At 43.2% G+C, this 16769-nt stretch overlaps 1 protein-coding gene across 1 annotated transcript in view; it reads right to left on the bottom strand.

The window, feature by feature from the left end:
• Positions 1-16769, bottom strand: part of LOC115102971 (voltage-dependent R-type calcium channel subunit alpha-1E-like) — a 90991-nt gene that overhangs the window by 5637 nt on the left and 68585 nt on the right. Inside the window, 19 exon segments of the mRNA XM_065005687.1 lie at positions 2868-2967; positions 3081-3190; positions 3332-3432; positions 3526-3633; positions 3895-4012; positions 4100-4196; positions 4418-4545; positions 5057-5231; positions 5398-5489; positions 6091-6156; positions 10540-10659; positions 11946-12026; positions 12173-12283; positions 12770-12934; positions 14739-14940; positions 15290-15427; positions 15652-15812; positions 15981-16077; positions 16443-16454. Coding sequence (XP_064861759.1) covers positions 2868-2967; positions 3081-3190; positions 3332-3432; positions 3526-3633; positions 3895-4012; positions 4100-4196; positions 4418-4545; positions 5057-5231; positions 5398-5489; positions 6091-6156; positions 10540-10659; positions 11946-12026; positions 12173-12283; positions 12770-12934; positions 14739-14940; positions 15290-15427; positions 15652-15812; positions 15981-16077; positions 16443-16454 — 2182 coding nt within the window.

The raw sequence follows: 16769 nt of genomic DNA, 5'->3' as shown, positions 1-16769 counted from the left end.
GTGTAACGCCGGGAGAGTGATGGGTGTGGAGTCAGACGCAGAGAGCAGAAGGTAGACGGGAGAGTGATGGGTGTGGAGTCAGACGCAGAGAGCAGAAGGCAGACGGGATAGTGATGGATGTGGAGTCAGACGCAGAGAGCAGAAGGTAGACGGGAGAGTGATGGGTGTGGAGTCAGACGCAGAGAGCAGAAGGTAGACGGGATAGTGATGGGTGTGGAGTCAGACGCAGAGCGCAGAAGGTAGACGGGATAGTGATGGGTGTGGAGTCAGACGCAGAGAGCAGAAGGTAGACGGGATAGTGATGGGTGTGGAGTCAGACGCAGAGAGCAGAAGGTAGACGGGAGAGTGATGGGTGTGGAGTCAGACGCAGAGAGCAGAAGGTAGATGGGATAGTGATGGGTGTGGAGTCAGACGCAGAGAGCAGAAGGTAGACGGGATAGTGATGGGTGTGGAGTCAGACGCAGAGAGCAGAAGGTAGACGGGATAGTGATGGGTGTGGAGTCAGACGCAGAGAGCAGAAGGTAGACGGGATAGTGATGGGTGTGGAGTCAGACGCAGAGAGCAGAAGGTAGACGGGAGAGTGATGGGTGTGGAGTCAGACGCAGAGAGCAGAAGGTAGACGGGATAGTGATGGGTGTGGAGTCAGACGCAGAGAGCAGAAGGTAGACGGGTGAGTGATGGGTGTGGAGTCAGACGCAGAGAGCAGAAGGTAGACGGGTGAGTGATGGGTGTGGAGTCAGACGCAGAGAGCAGAAGGTAGACGGGAGAGTCATGGGTGTGGAGTCAGACGCAGAGAGCAGAAGGTAGACGGGAGAGTCATGGGTGTGGAGTCAGACGCAGAGAGCAGAAGGTAGACGGGGAAAAACGCTTCAATGTCCTCAAGCACAGTAACAGGTACAAACATGGGTGAAGCCCAAAACACAGGCGCAACAAACCCAAAACCACTGTTACCAAAATACCGGACAGGGAAAACCCAAAAGTACACAAACACCACTCACGTAAAATAACCACAAGCCCGCACAAACACCAGCGGGCTAAACTAACTTAAATAACACCCATCCCAAAACTCCAACAAGGAACAGGTGAAAACAATTAGACAAAAACAAACGAAAAGGAAAAAGGCATCGGTGGCAGCTAGTAGACTGGCGACGACGACCGCCGAGTGCCACCCGGACAGGAAGGGGAGCCACCTTCGGTGGTATTCGTGACACAATGACCACAAGCATACTTCCAAAGTTGTGGCAAAATGGCTAAAGGACAACAAAGTCAAGGTATTGGAGTGGCCATCACAAAGCCCTGACTTCAATCCAATAAAAAATTTGTGGGCAGAACTGAAAAAGCGTGTGCGAGCAAGGAGGCCTACAAACCTGACTCAGTTACAACAGCTCTGTCAGGAGGAATGGGCCACAATTCACCCAACTTATTGTGGGAAGCATGTGGAAGGCTACCTGAAACGTTTCACCCAAGTTAAACAGTTTAAAGGCAATGCTACCAAATATGAATTGAGTGTATGTAAACTTCTGACCCACTGGGAATGTGATGAAAGAAATAAAAGCTCAAATAAATAATTCTCTCTCCTATTATTCTGACATTTCACATTCTTCAAATAAAGTGGTGATCCTAACTGACCTAAGACAGGGAATTTTTACTAGGATTCAATGTCAGGAATTGCGAAAAACTGAGTCTAAATGTTTTTTGCTAAGATGTATTTAAACTTCTGACTTCAACTGTATAGCAGAAACTTGTCTAAATTACAGGTGAACATAGCAGTGAAAGTAGCAAGTAGTAAATTAATTATAAGCTAAATTATTATTGAATTATTATGGTGGCTCGAACTGCACAGGTTGACTACTTTTTGAAGTGATGTGTTTGTTTGACAATCAGATGAAAACATCTTCACACAATACGCGTAATATGCGAAACTGAGCCTGCACAGTAAACAGGATAAGATGTTTACACAGTATCCCGTTTTAGATCAGAATATCCCAGGCATCTTCTCCGGGTTTCTCATAACCAGGATATAGGCTTTTTACAGTTATTGGATAGGATGTTTATATGAGTCAACTCAAAAACAGAATGCTTGAGTATCCCGAATAATAATGGGGTATTGGTGTGCGTGTAAATGTAGTCATTGACTCTCCCCTTAAATTGCCCCTGGGGCTGCGTTTAAGCAGCCCACTATTTGTAGAGCAGTGACTCTATACCTCACTCAAGTCGATCCTCTCCAATGGACTCGGAAGTTGTAGCTAAAGATGGCTCAATTAGGCTGCATTTACACAGGCAGCCCAATTATGATATTTTTTCACTAATTGGTCTTTTGACCAATCAGATCAGCTCTGAAAAAGATCTGATGTTGTTGGTAAAAAAAAGATCAGAATTGTGCTGCCTGTATAAACATAGCCTAATTGACCAACTTTTTGCTACAACTGCCAAGTCCATTGGAGAGGATCGGCTTGAGCAAAGTGAGGTGTAGAATCCCTGATCAACAAATAGCATTCCCTGCAAGATAATAGGGGGAAAAAACACAGAAACCAACGAAAACAACTGGCCCTAACCCTTTCTACTAGATGTGTCATTGATTCATTGTTGTCTATGTTTGGGTTGATAATGAGCTTTACCACAGGAGGTTAGGTTTTCATTGTGCAGTATTTCATATTCTGCCCATAGCTACTATATCATTGTGATTTTCCTTTTTCCTTTTGGCTCCTAGCAAAGGGCCTTATAGAGCTATCATTGTACACTTACTAAATTATATAAAGGCTCCTTTGTTGGTGTACTATGTGTTGGTGTCTGTGCTAGTTTAGTGTGATATACAGTACTCCTGTGATAAGTTTCTACAGTACGTAGTCCTTGGTACTTCTCCTTACCCTGGAGTGTTGACTGTTGGTGTCCTGGTCAGAGGTCATGGGCTGCATGGCGAACAGGTCCTGGGAGAGAGGACTCAATGCCACCAGGCCTCCTCTGGTCCTACAGATGGAGGCAAGCCCCACAGGAAATACTGTCAAATACTTACTAAAGGCACAACGCACGCACGCACGCACGCACGCACGCACGCACGCACACAGCGTGGATTGACTCACAGGGCGGAGCCGGCACTGAGGGGCATGCAGGGCAGGGGATGGGCATTGTACAGAATGTCTTCAGAGAGAGTCGAGGCATCCAGCCTCTTGAACGGCATCAGGCTGGCCTTCTGTAGAGGAGACCACACCAAGCAATGTATCACTGCAGGCACTGGGTTGTGTCAACAGATCAGATGTCATGATAATCTTATACAAAAGAGAAGTGAGTTTTATACAGTATATATGATGTTAATATAGTGTGTACATCTGACCTGTGCTTCCAGCTGTGCTCTCAGCTTCTTGGCTTTGTTCTGTTTGAAGTAGTCCATGATCATCATGGAGGCATATATCTTACCTACTGTCATGTCGGAATCTGTAAGACACAATCATAGTTAGATTGCTAGTCATTGAGTGACTGACTGCCTCCCAGCTCTACCTCTCCAAATCTCTCTAACGTGGGTCTGACCTTTGTTGATGGGCACCAGTACATCCAGGGTCTTCTGGGGGAGGTACGGCCATATCACACTGATCTCCTTCTGTAGCTCAGTGTCCAGAGCTACTCGGTCCTCCCCACCTGGAGCACAATAAAATAGATATTTATTCATCCATTATACACAGGCAGTGGAAATGGTTGATTTTGCTAAATTTCCTGATTCAACTACTCAACCAATCATCAAGCCATTTCTAAGTTGAATCAGGTGTGTTACCAGTAATGGGCTGGACCAAAAGCCTGCATCCCTAGGATGTGTGGATCTCCAGGCTTAAGATGGAAGACCAAGTCTAAACTGGATAAACGCATTCAGATGCAGTGATGCATGGTGGTTTCAAACTCAACTCATTCCCTGACCTCGTGCGATCTTGATCTCCAGAGCGGTGCGGATGAGAGACATCAAGGTGGACGTGAAGTGGACTGACATGTCCTCATCCACTGGCATGTTCATCAACACCAGCCTCTGTGGAGAGAGAGAGGGAGGGAGAGGGAGAGTAAACAACAGTAAAACAACAAATTAAAAAGAAGAAAATAAGTGTTTCTCCCATACCTTGTAGGCCATACCTCTGGGGCATTTCTTCCCCAGACCAAGGGGTGGAGACATATGGGTCAACATCTCATACATGGCAGTGTAGTGTATACGCCCACTACGGAAGAAACAGAGAAGATGAGGAAGGAGAGAGAGTGAGTTAAGGAAAAAAGGGATTGGTAGAGACATTCATTACGAGTTTGTGTAAATTTGAAACAGAACAAGTTGGCAAATCTTGCACAGGAATAAATGCAGTTTAGGCCTATTTAGTCTGTAGTGAATCAATACACTGCCCTCTGCTGGGCAAAGTTGAGACATGGTGGGTTTCTTATCTCTCACCATGCTGCACGGTCGTACTCTCCCCAGACACGGACAAACTCATCCAGGTGATGAGGCCCCAGGATGGAAGAGTCTCTGGTCAGGTACTCAAAGTTATCCATGATCACAGCCACAAACAGATTCAGCATCTACACAGTCATACAAGAGGAGAGGACGTGTGAAGGGCGGCATGTGTGTATGTACAAATACATCAGTATGTGCTATACTGATGTGCACATGTGCATGCATGCATACAATAAAAATAACTGCTTTTAAGTATGAGAATGAAAAAGATGGACAGAGAGTGGTGACAGAGTGGAGAGAAAGTGTATTTGTGTAGCACAATCAAAATGTACTTTGTGTATCAGTAAGATGGACAGAAAGAGAAAGAGAGAGAGAGAGAGAGAGAGAGAGAGAGAGAGAGAGAGAGAGAGAGAGAGAGAGAGAGAGAGAGAGAGAGAGAGAGAGAGAGAGAAGAAAGAAAGAAAGAAAGAAAGAAAGAAAGAAAGAAAGAAAGAAAGAAAGAAAGAAAGAGAGAGAGAGAGAGAGAGAGAGAGAGAGAGAGAGAGAGAGAAGAGAGAGAGAGAGAGAGAGAGAGAGAGAGAGAACTGACAAACGGTGGAGGTAGGGAGAAAAAGTGTATTTCTGGAGCGTCCTCACCAGGAAGGAGCTGAAGAAGATGAAGGAGACAAAGTAGCAGTAGGCGAAGTCAGTACCACAGCCTCCCTCATGGTCAGGGGACATGGTCATGGGTGCCATGGAGGAGTCTGGCTCACACTCCTGCCCACCCAGACACGATAGCATGATCTCCTGCCATGACTCACCGGTCGCACTCCTGTCAATCAATGAGTTAATCAATGAGTCAATGAATTAAGCAAGCAATTATTTGATTAACCAGTTCGTCTATTGATATATATTAATTCGTCATCAGTCAGCATAATCATCTACTTATAGTTTAGAATATCTCAGTTCAGCTTCCGAGTCCTTCTCAATGCGCCCACCTGAAGAGAAGCATCAGCGCACCGGAGAAGGTCTTGAAGTTATTGTGCTGGTTTATGTGGTTTTCGTCGTTCAGTTTGATGTTTCCAAACACCTTGTGTGGATCAGGTGAGAAAAAAAACATGATACTACTTCCCTTTGAGCATGGTTCCCCAACTGGCGGCCCCCCATGTTTTCTGAGCAAAAAATAAATACATGCATTTTTTTATTGGGGGGGGGGGACATAAAAGACTGTAAAAACACTAACAATTCAGCTCCAACTGATTTTAATTTTGAAAATCTGTTCCAAAGTATTCCCACGTATAATAGAGAGATATAAGGGATGCTATACAAATGTAAACATGGTTGGAAACGATCAGGGGCGCAACTTTGTTTTTAGAAGTGAGGGGTACTGCTCAGAGGCGTCTCTATTGTCCTAAAGCACACCGTTGCCTCGTTTTGAATCACATTCCAATTATAAAACTTGGGGGGGACAAAAATACAATTTCAGAACGTGTGGGGGATATGTCACCAGTGAAAGTTTCGCCCCTGGAAGCAATTATGTTTTAGTCAAATATTATATCTGTTTTGGCTTCTTGGTAACTATTGGTGTATCTTCCAGCTCCCTGATCATCCACTGCTGAATCTAGTTGATGATCCATGCCTTTGAGGCTGAAGTTACCATTGTAAAGCATATAAGCGTTTGGATGCTTTACCTGCATCCCAATGATGGCATAGATGAAGAACAGCATTGCGATGAGCAGACACACATAAGGAAGGGCCTAGAGAGAAGAAGAGATACAAAGAGATACATTATTATTTGGTTTTCGCAATAGCATACACTCTGGCAGCCTACTGCAGGTCAGTGGTCACCAACCAGACTGGTCGATCTTCAAGGCATTCCTAGTCGATCAACAAACACTTCTGTAGAAAAGCCAATGATTAAGGCTTAGCGCTCCCTTTTTTTTGTGTTGCGCTGTTGACGGCAGATGCACTTGATTTAGAAGCCCTGTGCATTGGGTAGGCAAAGTATTCCCTTTTTAACCATTCCATTTGTCTGAAAATACAAACTGCGGGAGATATGTGGCTAAATCAAGTGCACCTACTGTGCTGGCCAATCGGATAGCTCAAATCACCATGCCTACCTACAGCTTCCACGACCCTGCACACAGCAAAGTTTGATACTAGCCTATGTGAGGTTTCATAACTTTTAAAACCATGACCGGAGAGAGACTGTCAAATACAGCAAAGAGCTGCTGTTTTTATGAGTGAGTTCATGTATACGTTTTATCCAGCACTGTCAACACTTTTTTATTCAACACTATTACAAAACATAAAACCGGCTTCTCTCTACTTCCACTCGGGCTGCAGCTGCAATGAATGAGTAGCCAAGTGTATCGCTAACGTTGCACTTTTATTATTAGCAGCAGCTCATCGTGTCTATTTTAAAATCGAGGAGTATTTCACTTTCTCTGGTCATAGGAACAACATCTGTCATAGGAACTCACTTCTGTCGTCATGAAATGCTTTAAGAGACTAGCCTAGGATCATATCACCTCTAGCTAACCTGTCACCCTAGACTCAGTTCAATTTGCTTACCGCCCTAATAGATCCACAGACGATGAAATCGCCATCACTGCACACTGGCGTATCCCATCTGGACAAGAGGAATACCAATGTAAGAATGCTGTTCATTGACTATAGCTCAGCATTCAAAGCCATAGTACCTTCCAAGCTCATCATTAAGCTCGAGTCCCTGGGTCTGAACCCCGCCCTGTGCAACTGGGTCCTAGACCCCCCCAGGTGGTGATGGTAGGAAACAACACCTCCACTTCTCTGATCGTCAACACAGGGGCCCCACAAGGGTGCGTGCTCAGCCCCCTCCTGTACTCCCTGTTCACCCATGACTGCGTGGTCAAGCACGCCTCCAACTCAATCATCAAGTTTGCAAACGACACAACAGTAGTAGTCTTAATTACCAACAACGACGAGACAGCCTACAGGGAGGAGGTGAGGGCTCTGGGAGTGTGATGCCAGGAAAATAACATCTCACTCAATGTCAACAAAACAAAAGAGATGATTGTGGACTTCTGGAAACAGCAGAGGGAGCACCCCCATACCCACATTGAAGGGACCGCAAAAGAGAAGATGCAAAGCTTCCAGTTCCTCTGCATACAGATCACTAACAAACTGAAATGGTCCACCCGCACAGACAGTGTGGTTAAGAAGGTGCAACAGCGCCTCTTCAACCTCAGGAGGCTGAAGAAATGTGGCAACTAAAACCCTCACAAACTTTTACAGATGCACAATTGAGAGCATCCTGTCGGGCTGTATCACCGCCTGGTACAGCAACTGCACCACCCGCAACCGCAGGGTTCTCCAGAGGGTGGTGCGGTCTGCCCAACACATCACCGGGGGCAAACTACCTTCCCTCCAGTACACCTACGCCACCCGATGTCACAGGAAGGCCAAAAAGTTCATCAAGGACAACAACCACCCGAGCCAATACCTGTTCACCCTGCTATCATCCAGAAGGTATGGTCATGGACATGGACATTAGAGGCTGCTACCTATATAAATAGACTTGAAATAAATCACTGGCCACTTTAATAAATGGAACACTAGTTGTAGAAAAGGCCCATGGAGTTGGTGGAATAATCCTTTAATTCATGGCCACTTGCTCAGCTGAGCCAGGGGACTTTAATTAGGTCAGGTGGAATGTACGACAGATCTCAACTCATTAAAAGGAGGAAATCGCCATCGCCCGACCTCGCTGCTTTCTCTTCCTTAACTCTGTCTAATTCAGACATTCTGTGAATCCACGTAAGTCCACCGACTCTCGACCTTTCATCTGAACTATCTGTTGCGATCGGGAGAGCGGGCCATCAGTTATTATTTATAGTTTTTACCGCGGAACGCGGCTTGGAGCGCACGCTTCAAACCTATTGCGTAATGTAAATAGACAATAATCACAGCCCTACAGATCATCACAGGCCAATTATGACATCGATATCTGGTTAATATGTAATGAAATTCAGTACAGAGAGAGACTTGGTCTTGGTAATTTCTTCAAACAATCATCTTTATTTAATATCGATTAATTATTGCAATAGTCTTGACTGACTGTTAGGTTGAGAGTCTAGCCTTTACACACGGTGCACAGTTTTTATATAGCTGATACCAAGATTGCTTAGTCAGTCACTTCTAACCTTCCCATAAGACACCTTGGTTATCTACACAGGATGGTCTTTTACTTAGTTTCCCAGATGCATGAAGATGAGACTATGAGGCATTGTGCTTAACTCTTCCAGGCTCTCTCCATCTCGAGTCACACACACCACATCTTGTCTATAGAATGCTAGCTTTTAGGTTTTTATCACCAACACAAATCAATTGTCAGCTTTAAGCTATCTCTAGTAGAACCCCATGTCCTCACCACCCAGACTGGCTGCAGGGTGCTAGAGTGGAGACCATAAAACACAGCATTAGCAGGACAGAAATATCTCACTGTTCGTTAAGTAAGTAATTGTTACATAGCCAACAAATAAGGTGAATACATCATTTTCCCCTCACAGAAGTCAAACTTGAAATGTGAAATATGAAACGTCATTATTGTTTGCTGAACTGATCAATTCTGATATCAAACTGATGGAGATTATAGATTGAATAACCAATCACTGATTTAATTATTTGTATTATTATTCTCCTGATTATGATGAATAGTTATGAGCCTAAATGACTCAATGATGATTCCTATTGACTTCTTATTGAACTGAATTGCTGAATTACACAAATACGTTAATAATGAGAAGGATTGTTAGGATTTGACCTTTGTGATTATGAATTTCATACATGTTATTCTGTTTCCTTTGTTATGCAGCACAGACAGACTACCCAGTAAATATACCACTTTATGGTTAAAGGAATTCTTGCCTCAGTCTCATCCATTCCGTGACCACCTGTTCACCTTCACTGTCAGTCATCCTACCTGTCCAGCTTCCCACACAGATTCCAATAATCGTTCACTAGTCATTTTAATATTGTTTACATATCTTACATTACTCATCTCATATATATATACTGTATTATATACTATTCTACTGTATCTTAGTCTACGCCACTCTGACATTGCTCGTTCATATATTTATATATTCTTAATTCCATTCCTTTACTTAGATTTGTGTGTATTGGTATATGTTGTGAAATTGTTAGATATTACTTGTTAGATAATACTGCACTGTCGGAGCTAGAAACACAAGCATTTTCCTACACCCACAATAACATCTGCTAGACATGTGTATGTGACCAATAAAATTGGATTTGAACTGGAGTTTCACCATCAGGTGGAAGACTGGCCCTCTCTCTGGTCAGTCTCACCGGAGGACAGGAAGAAGAGAGCAGAGATGGTGAGAGGCAGACCCTCTGCTGCTCTCTCCCTCCCGCTGAGACTAATGCCATGTTCAAATAAACTGGGGACTTGGAAATCTCCGACTTCCGATTCCAATACGTTCAAGACAACTGTGAACTGGGTGAAAAAGATCAGACTGGGGAAAATCGCTTTGAATGGTCCTCCAACTCGGAAACTGTGGCATCTTTTTAGAGCGCAGACTTTCTGACCGGAAGTTCACTGACGTCATGATTTGACCTTGTTTTTTCCGAGTTCCCAGTTGTCTTGAAAGCACCATGACCATCAGATGCAGGTACCAGTCCAGTAAAATAAAAATGTCAATTATTAGCAAATTATTTCAATTGATGCTCAGCTGTGCCTCACAAGTGCTACACTAACAGATCTATCTTGTTATCCAAGCTTGAGTTTTCAAATATAATATGGTCTGAGAAGAACAATATTGGCAGGCCAGGAATATCGCCAATATGCTGTGATAATGTATTAGACCTACTGCACAAACCTCATTTACACAGAACTGTTTTTATTAGTTTAATGTTACATTTATTAAATCAAGTAGAAAAAAAATTGTGAGCGGTAGTTCTCGGCTTGCTATTTGACTGCGAAAGTGATCTTAACTCAGAAAAGGTTGGTGGTTCATCATAGTGTACTGGGACCAGGGACATACAAAGAAAAGACTGAACACCATGTATATGAACAAAGTTGGATATTTATTAAGTGGACATGAGAGATGGTAAATGTAGGGGAGAACATGGCTGACCTTAAAGGATTGTACGAAGGTCCAGAGCAGGATCCGTATGGTGTAGCCCTGCCTCAACAGCTTGATCAGCCTGGCAGCCCGGAACAGCTTCAGGAAACTCATATTGAACGTGTTTATTGACTGAGATAGACAGACCATAGGAAATATAGAGAGGTGGAGACGACAAGGAATATACAGAAAGGAGAAGGGTCCGGGGAGAGAGAAGGTGTTAGAGAAATGACAAAGACATAGGCAGATAGATTTGATTGAAAGTCACTCAAGTGAACAAAGTGAGTATACAACTTTAATAGCCTAGTTTTTACTGAGAGAAAAAGCTTTACAGTACTACCACCTTGGGAATCAGAATTGTTATAAAGTAAAGGTTAGTCTCTTGAAACTAGGGGGCACTATTTTTATTTTTGGAAAAATAACGTTCCCAAAGTAAACCGCCTATTTCTCAGGAATTGACAGCTTAGGATAGAAAACACTCTAAAGTTTCTAAAACTGAGTAAATATTGTATGTGAGTATAACAGAACTAATATTGCAGGCGAAATCCTGAGAAAAATCCAATCAAGAAGTGACTCTTATTTTGAAACCCCTGTATTTCTATGCATCCCTATTGCCCATTGAAAGGGATATCAACCAGATTCCTTTTTCTGTGGCTTCCCTAAGGTGTCTACAGCCTTTAGTTTCAGGGCTTTATTTTGAAGAATGAGTGTAAACGACTACATTGCGTTAGTGGCCAGCTGAGGGCTCTCAGAGTGATTCTTGCGTAAAAGACAGAGGTAGTCATTTTTCCTCTCACTCCTACTGAAAAGCCAATTGTCCCGGTTGATATATTATCAAATAGATATTTGAAAAACACCTTGAGGAATGATTATAAAAAACGTTTGCCATGTTTCTGTCGATATTATGGACATAATTTTGAATTTTTTTCGCTGTTGTCGTGACCGCTATTTCCGGTGGATTTCTCAACATAACGTGGCAAACAAAGGGGGTATTTTGGGTATAAAAATAATCTTTATGGAACAAAAGGAACATTTGCTGTCTAACTGGGAGTCTCGTCAGTGAAAACATCCGAAGATCATCAAAGGTAAACGGTTAATTTGATTGCTTTTCTGATTTTCGTGACCAAGCTTCCTGCTGCTAGCTGGACATAATGCTATGCTAGGCTATCGATAAACTTACACAAACGCTTGTCTTGCTTTGGCTGTAAAGCATAATTTCAAAATCTGAGATGACAGGGTGGTTAACAAAAGGCTAAGCTGTCTTTCACTATATTTCACTTGTGATTTCATGAATGTGAATATTATCTAGTAATATTTTTTGACCGTTGCGCTATGCTAATTAGTGTAGTTGATGACAATTCTCCTGGATCCGGGATGGGTAGTTCCAAGAAGTTTAAGGAGCTAGAGTGAAATATTACCTGTAAGTCCACAATGATCTCAGTGATGCTGCCGAGCACGGTGATGAAATCAAAAATGTTCCAAGTGTCTCGAAAATAGTTCTGTCAGGGGACAAATGAACACCATTGGAAAATGGCAAGGCTTCTTTCTTGAATGGAAAGGATTATGTCTGTACATGCCACCATATCATTGGATCAGTTAATTACATTTTGCCAACAGTTGACTAAAGTCCTACTGTCTTGCTCACCACAAAACCAAAGGCCATGATCTTGAGGATACACTCCAGGGAGAAGAGAACGGTGAAGGCTGTGTTCAGGTGCTTCAATACTGTATCATACGCTGCTGGAGCGGAGTTGTACTGCAGATAAACAGGACACAGTCAGGGTAATAGCGGGATGTATCAAACAGTGAGCAAGTTGACATTTATTGAGATGTTTCATGTACTGGAGGCAGCTCTGCAGAATAGTTACTAGTCAAGTCATAAAATCTGAGTTTAAACATAACCCTAACCTTAACCACACTGCTAACCCTAATACCCAACTCTAACCTTAAATTCAATTTTAACCTATTTGTATAGGTTTTTAGTGGAAACCTCTCAGTTCTGCCTACAGGGTACAACTCGTGACAATAAATGTCAACCTCTGCAGAGCGATGGCAAAGAAGAGGGTAATATATTTAATACAAAGAGTCTGAGATGTGTAATATTAAACTGTTATCAGACAAACAGGGGCACACTGGGCTTTCTCCTATGGATTTGATTCTTTGAGAGTGAAACTAGTTTCAATCAAAGGCCTGCACATATGTCATGTTTATAAGCTCTGTTAAAAAGATATAGGTTCCATACCTTCATCATGAGCACCACAGTGTTGAGGGCAATCATGACCAGCACTGTGTACTCAAATGACGGTGACACCACAAAGTGCCACAGCCGGTACTGGAACGTCTGTCTGTTCTGAGGCATGTAGCAGGTCAGGGGCTTGGCACTGATGGTAAAGTCAATGCATGCCCTCTGATGGAGAGATAACAAAAAAAAGAAGAGGGAAAAAAATCAGGAATGAATCTGTTACGAGTATTGTGATCAATATAAAGTGTATATCTGATCAAGATGCCAAGATGGTTATTGTAGGTGAATCAATTTCATGAACTCCTGTAATTGTACAGCGCATTCGGAAAGTATTCAGACCCCTTGACTTATTCCACATTTTGTTATACATTGTTTCCCCCCCCCCCCCCCATCAATCTACACACACAATACCCCATAATGACAAAGCAAAGACAGGTTTTTAGAAATGTTTGCAAATTTACAAGAAAAAAGAAAAAACCTGATATGACATTTACATAAGTATTCAGACCCTTTACTCAGTACTTTTTTAAGCATCTTTGGCAGTGATTACAGCCTCGAGTCTTCTTGGGTAGGATGCTAAAAGCTTGGAATGCCTGTATTTGGGGAGTTTTTCCCATTCTTCTCTGCAGATCCTCTCAAGCTCTGTCAGGTTGGATGGGGAGCGTCGCTGCACAGCTATTTTCAGGTCTCACCAGAGATGTCCGATCAGGTTCGGGCTCTGGCTGGGCCACTCAAGGACATTCAGAGACTTGTCCCAAAGCCACTCCTGCGTTGACATAGCTGTGTGCTTAGGGTCAATGTCCTGTTGAAAGGTGAACCTTCACCGAGTCTAAGGTTCTGAGTGCTCTGGAGTAGGTTTTCATCAAGGATCTCTCTGTACTTTGCTCTGTTCATCTTTCCCTTGACCCTGACTAGTCTCCCAGTCTCTGCCGCTGAAAAACATCCCCACAGCATGATGCTGCCACCACCATGCTTCACCGTAGGGATGGTACCAGGTTTCCTCCAGATGTGACGCTTGGCATTCAGGCCAAAGAGTTCAATCTTAGTTTCATCAGACCAGAGAATCTTGTTTCTCATGGTCTGAGAGTCCTTTGGGTGCCTTTTGGCAACTCTAAGTGGGCTGTCATCTGTCTTATACTGAGAAGTGTCTTCCGTCTGGCCACTCTACCATAAAGGCCTGATTGGTGGAGTGCTGTAGAGATAGTTGTCCTTCTGGAAGTTTCTCCCATCTCCACAGAGGAACTCTGGAGCTCTGTCAGAGTGACCATTGGGTTCTTGGCCACCTCCTTGACTAAGGCCCTTCTCCCCCGATTTCTCAGTTTGGCCGGGCGGCCAGCCCTAGGAAGAGTCATTTAAAAATTATGGAGGCCATTATGTTCTTGGGGACCTTCAATGCTGCAGAAATGTTTTGGTGCCTGTCCCCAGATCTGTGCTTCGACAAAATCCTGTCTCGTAGCTCTATGGACAATTCCTTGGTTTTTGCTTTGACATACACTGTCAACTGTGGGAACTTATATAGACAGGTGTGTGCCTTTCCAAATCATGTCCAAACAACTGAATGTACCACAGGTTGACTCCAATCAAGTTGTTGAAACATCTTAAGGATGATCAATGGAAACATTAGGCTCAAATAGCTCAATCTCGTAGCAAAGAGTCTGAATACTTACTGTAGGTAAATAAGGTATGTGTTTTTTTATTTTTAATACATTTGCAAAAAATGATTAAAACCTGATTTCGCTTTGTCATTATGGAGTATTGTGTGTAGACAGATGAGGATTTTGTTTTATTTAATCCATTTTAGAATAAGTAACATAATACTGTAACATAATAAAAATGTGGAAAAAGTCAAGGTGTCTGAGTACTTTCCGAATGCAATTTATTTGTGTTGTAAGAATTTGTGTATGAGTGATGTGTGTTTAAGCTACAGTAGACAGGGAGTGCGTTTGTATGGCGCTTTTCTGTCCTGTACCTCATTTTTCTCCAAGCTGCACTCCTCCATCATCTTATCCCCCTGCTCCTGGAAGGTGATGATGATGAGAGCAACAAAAATGTTGACAAAGAAGAAAGGGAAGACCACGAAGTAGACGACGTAGAAGATGGACATCTCCATCCTGTTGCCCCGACTTGGACCCCTGTCCTCCTCTGTCACATCCACAGAATGCTGCAGGACCCTGGAGGGAAGGAGAGAGAAAGATAGAGAAAGGGAGAATAGTAACAGTCTAATGTCTAAACAGTCTCTCTGAATCTCCTATCAAATGGCATTCATTTAGTGTTAGAGCATACACTCTTAGAAAAAAAGTTGCTATCTAGAACCAAAAAGGGTTCTTCAGGTGTCCCCCATAGGAGAACCGTTTGATGAGCCCTTTCCACAGAGGGTTTTACATGGAAACAAAAAGCGTTCTACCTGGAACCAAAAAGGGCTCTACCTGGAATCAAAAAGCGTTCTCCTATGGGAGACAGCCGAAGAACCCCTTTTTTCTAAGAGTGTAGGGCTGGGAACATTAGGCATTAGGGACTCACTGCGGCCAGCCCTCTCCAGTGGAAACAGTGAAGAGGGTGAGCAGAGCCCAGCAGACATTGTCATAGTGGAACTCATGTCTCTTCCACTCCCTCTTCTTCACTTCCTTCTTGTCTCGAGCGTAGTCTATGTAATAACCTCTGTAGGAAACAGAATGGTGGTTAGGGGAGGGAGCCAGAGGAGGTTGGGATTCCTCCGATCCCTCACAAAATGGGGTGGTATGTGGATGATCACGACTTAATGGTATTTATTTATTCATTTGATTGTGAAGAGATAAATTAGTAAGGTCAATGTGTATATCTTTGTTTGTTCCAGTGTGCGTATTGTAAGAGGGGACAGCAGGCAGTGTGTATGTTTGACTCACTGGCACTCCTTCTCTGTGTCCATGGAGCTGTCTGTGCAATAGAAGAACTTTCCCTTGAAGAGCTGCACGGCGATGACAGCGAAGATGAACATGAAGAGCTTGTAGACGATGAGGATGTTGAAGACGTTCTTCAGGGATGTCACCACACAGTCAAACACTGCCTGTATAGGAGAAGGAGAGATGATAACATAATGACAAGGTAGCACAAATCAAAAGTAAAAACCCACATTCCCTGGAAGGTTTCATTCATTTGAATGTAGAAGCCAAGGTCAACTAAACATTGCCATGTTGGCAGATGAACATAAATTAACATATACACAGTACATTACCTTGAGTTTGGGGAGTCTCTTGATGGTCTTCAGAGGTCGTAGGACTCTCAGGACCCTGAGGGACTTGATGGTCTTGATGTCTCTGCCTTTGTTGTTCCTGTTGATGTAGACATGTGTTTTAGTGTACTGTGGGGACAGGGAAGACACACGCATACACGCATATATGCACGAGCGAGTGCAAGTACACACACACACACACACACACACACACACACACACACACATTAACAAAAAAGATCTCAATCTATCTTTTGATGACAAACAATACTATAAAGAACATTTTCAGAGTAATATGAATTCACTTGTATTCGGTACTTTAAAGTTTTGCAGCTGAGTGGGAAGTATCAGACAAAAGACAAGGCGAATCATGTACAAGAAGTATGGGAAGTACATGAGAATTCTATGAGAAGTGTATGACAAATTGTACATGACAAGTATGAGAGTGAGAAGTGTTTGCTTTACCCAATCACATTCCTGGAAGCCCCAACAGTGATAAATTCCCCAGGAACAACAGAGAAATAGAAGAACAAATAGAGATACACAATGAGGATCACAGTTACAGCCATATCCACAACAGAGAAATCAAACACACAGTCATATCTATATATAAGGCAGGGGAGAAGCACAACTTCATTAATCTCGCAACCCAGAACGGAATATTTTGTGTGTTAGCTAGCTAGCTAGCTACTTGATTACGTTACTAGTCTGTTAGCCTACAAGAGACTGAAAGTTATTTAACATGTTCACCTGTCAGAGGGGAAAGAGTTATCACCGCACGAGGCATCAACC

The sequence above is a fragment of the Oncorhynchus nerka genome, linkage group LG20, assembly GCF_034236695.1.
Source record: "Oncorhynchus nerka isolate Pitt River linkage group LG20, Oner_Uvic_2.0, whole genome shotgun sequence".
Classification (NCBI taxonomy): Eukaryota; Metazoa; Chordata; class Actinopteri; order Salmoniformes; family Salmonidae; genus Oncorhynchus; species Oncorhynchus nerka.
This window is presented reverse-complemented; position numbering and strand designations above follow the sequence as displayed.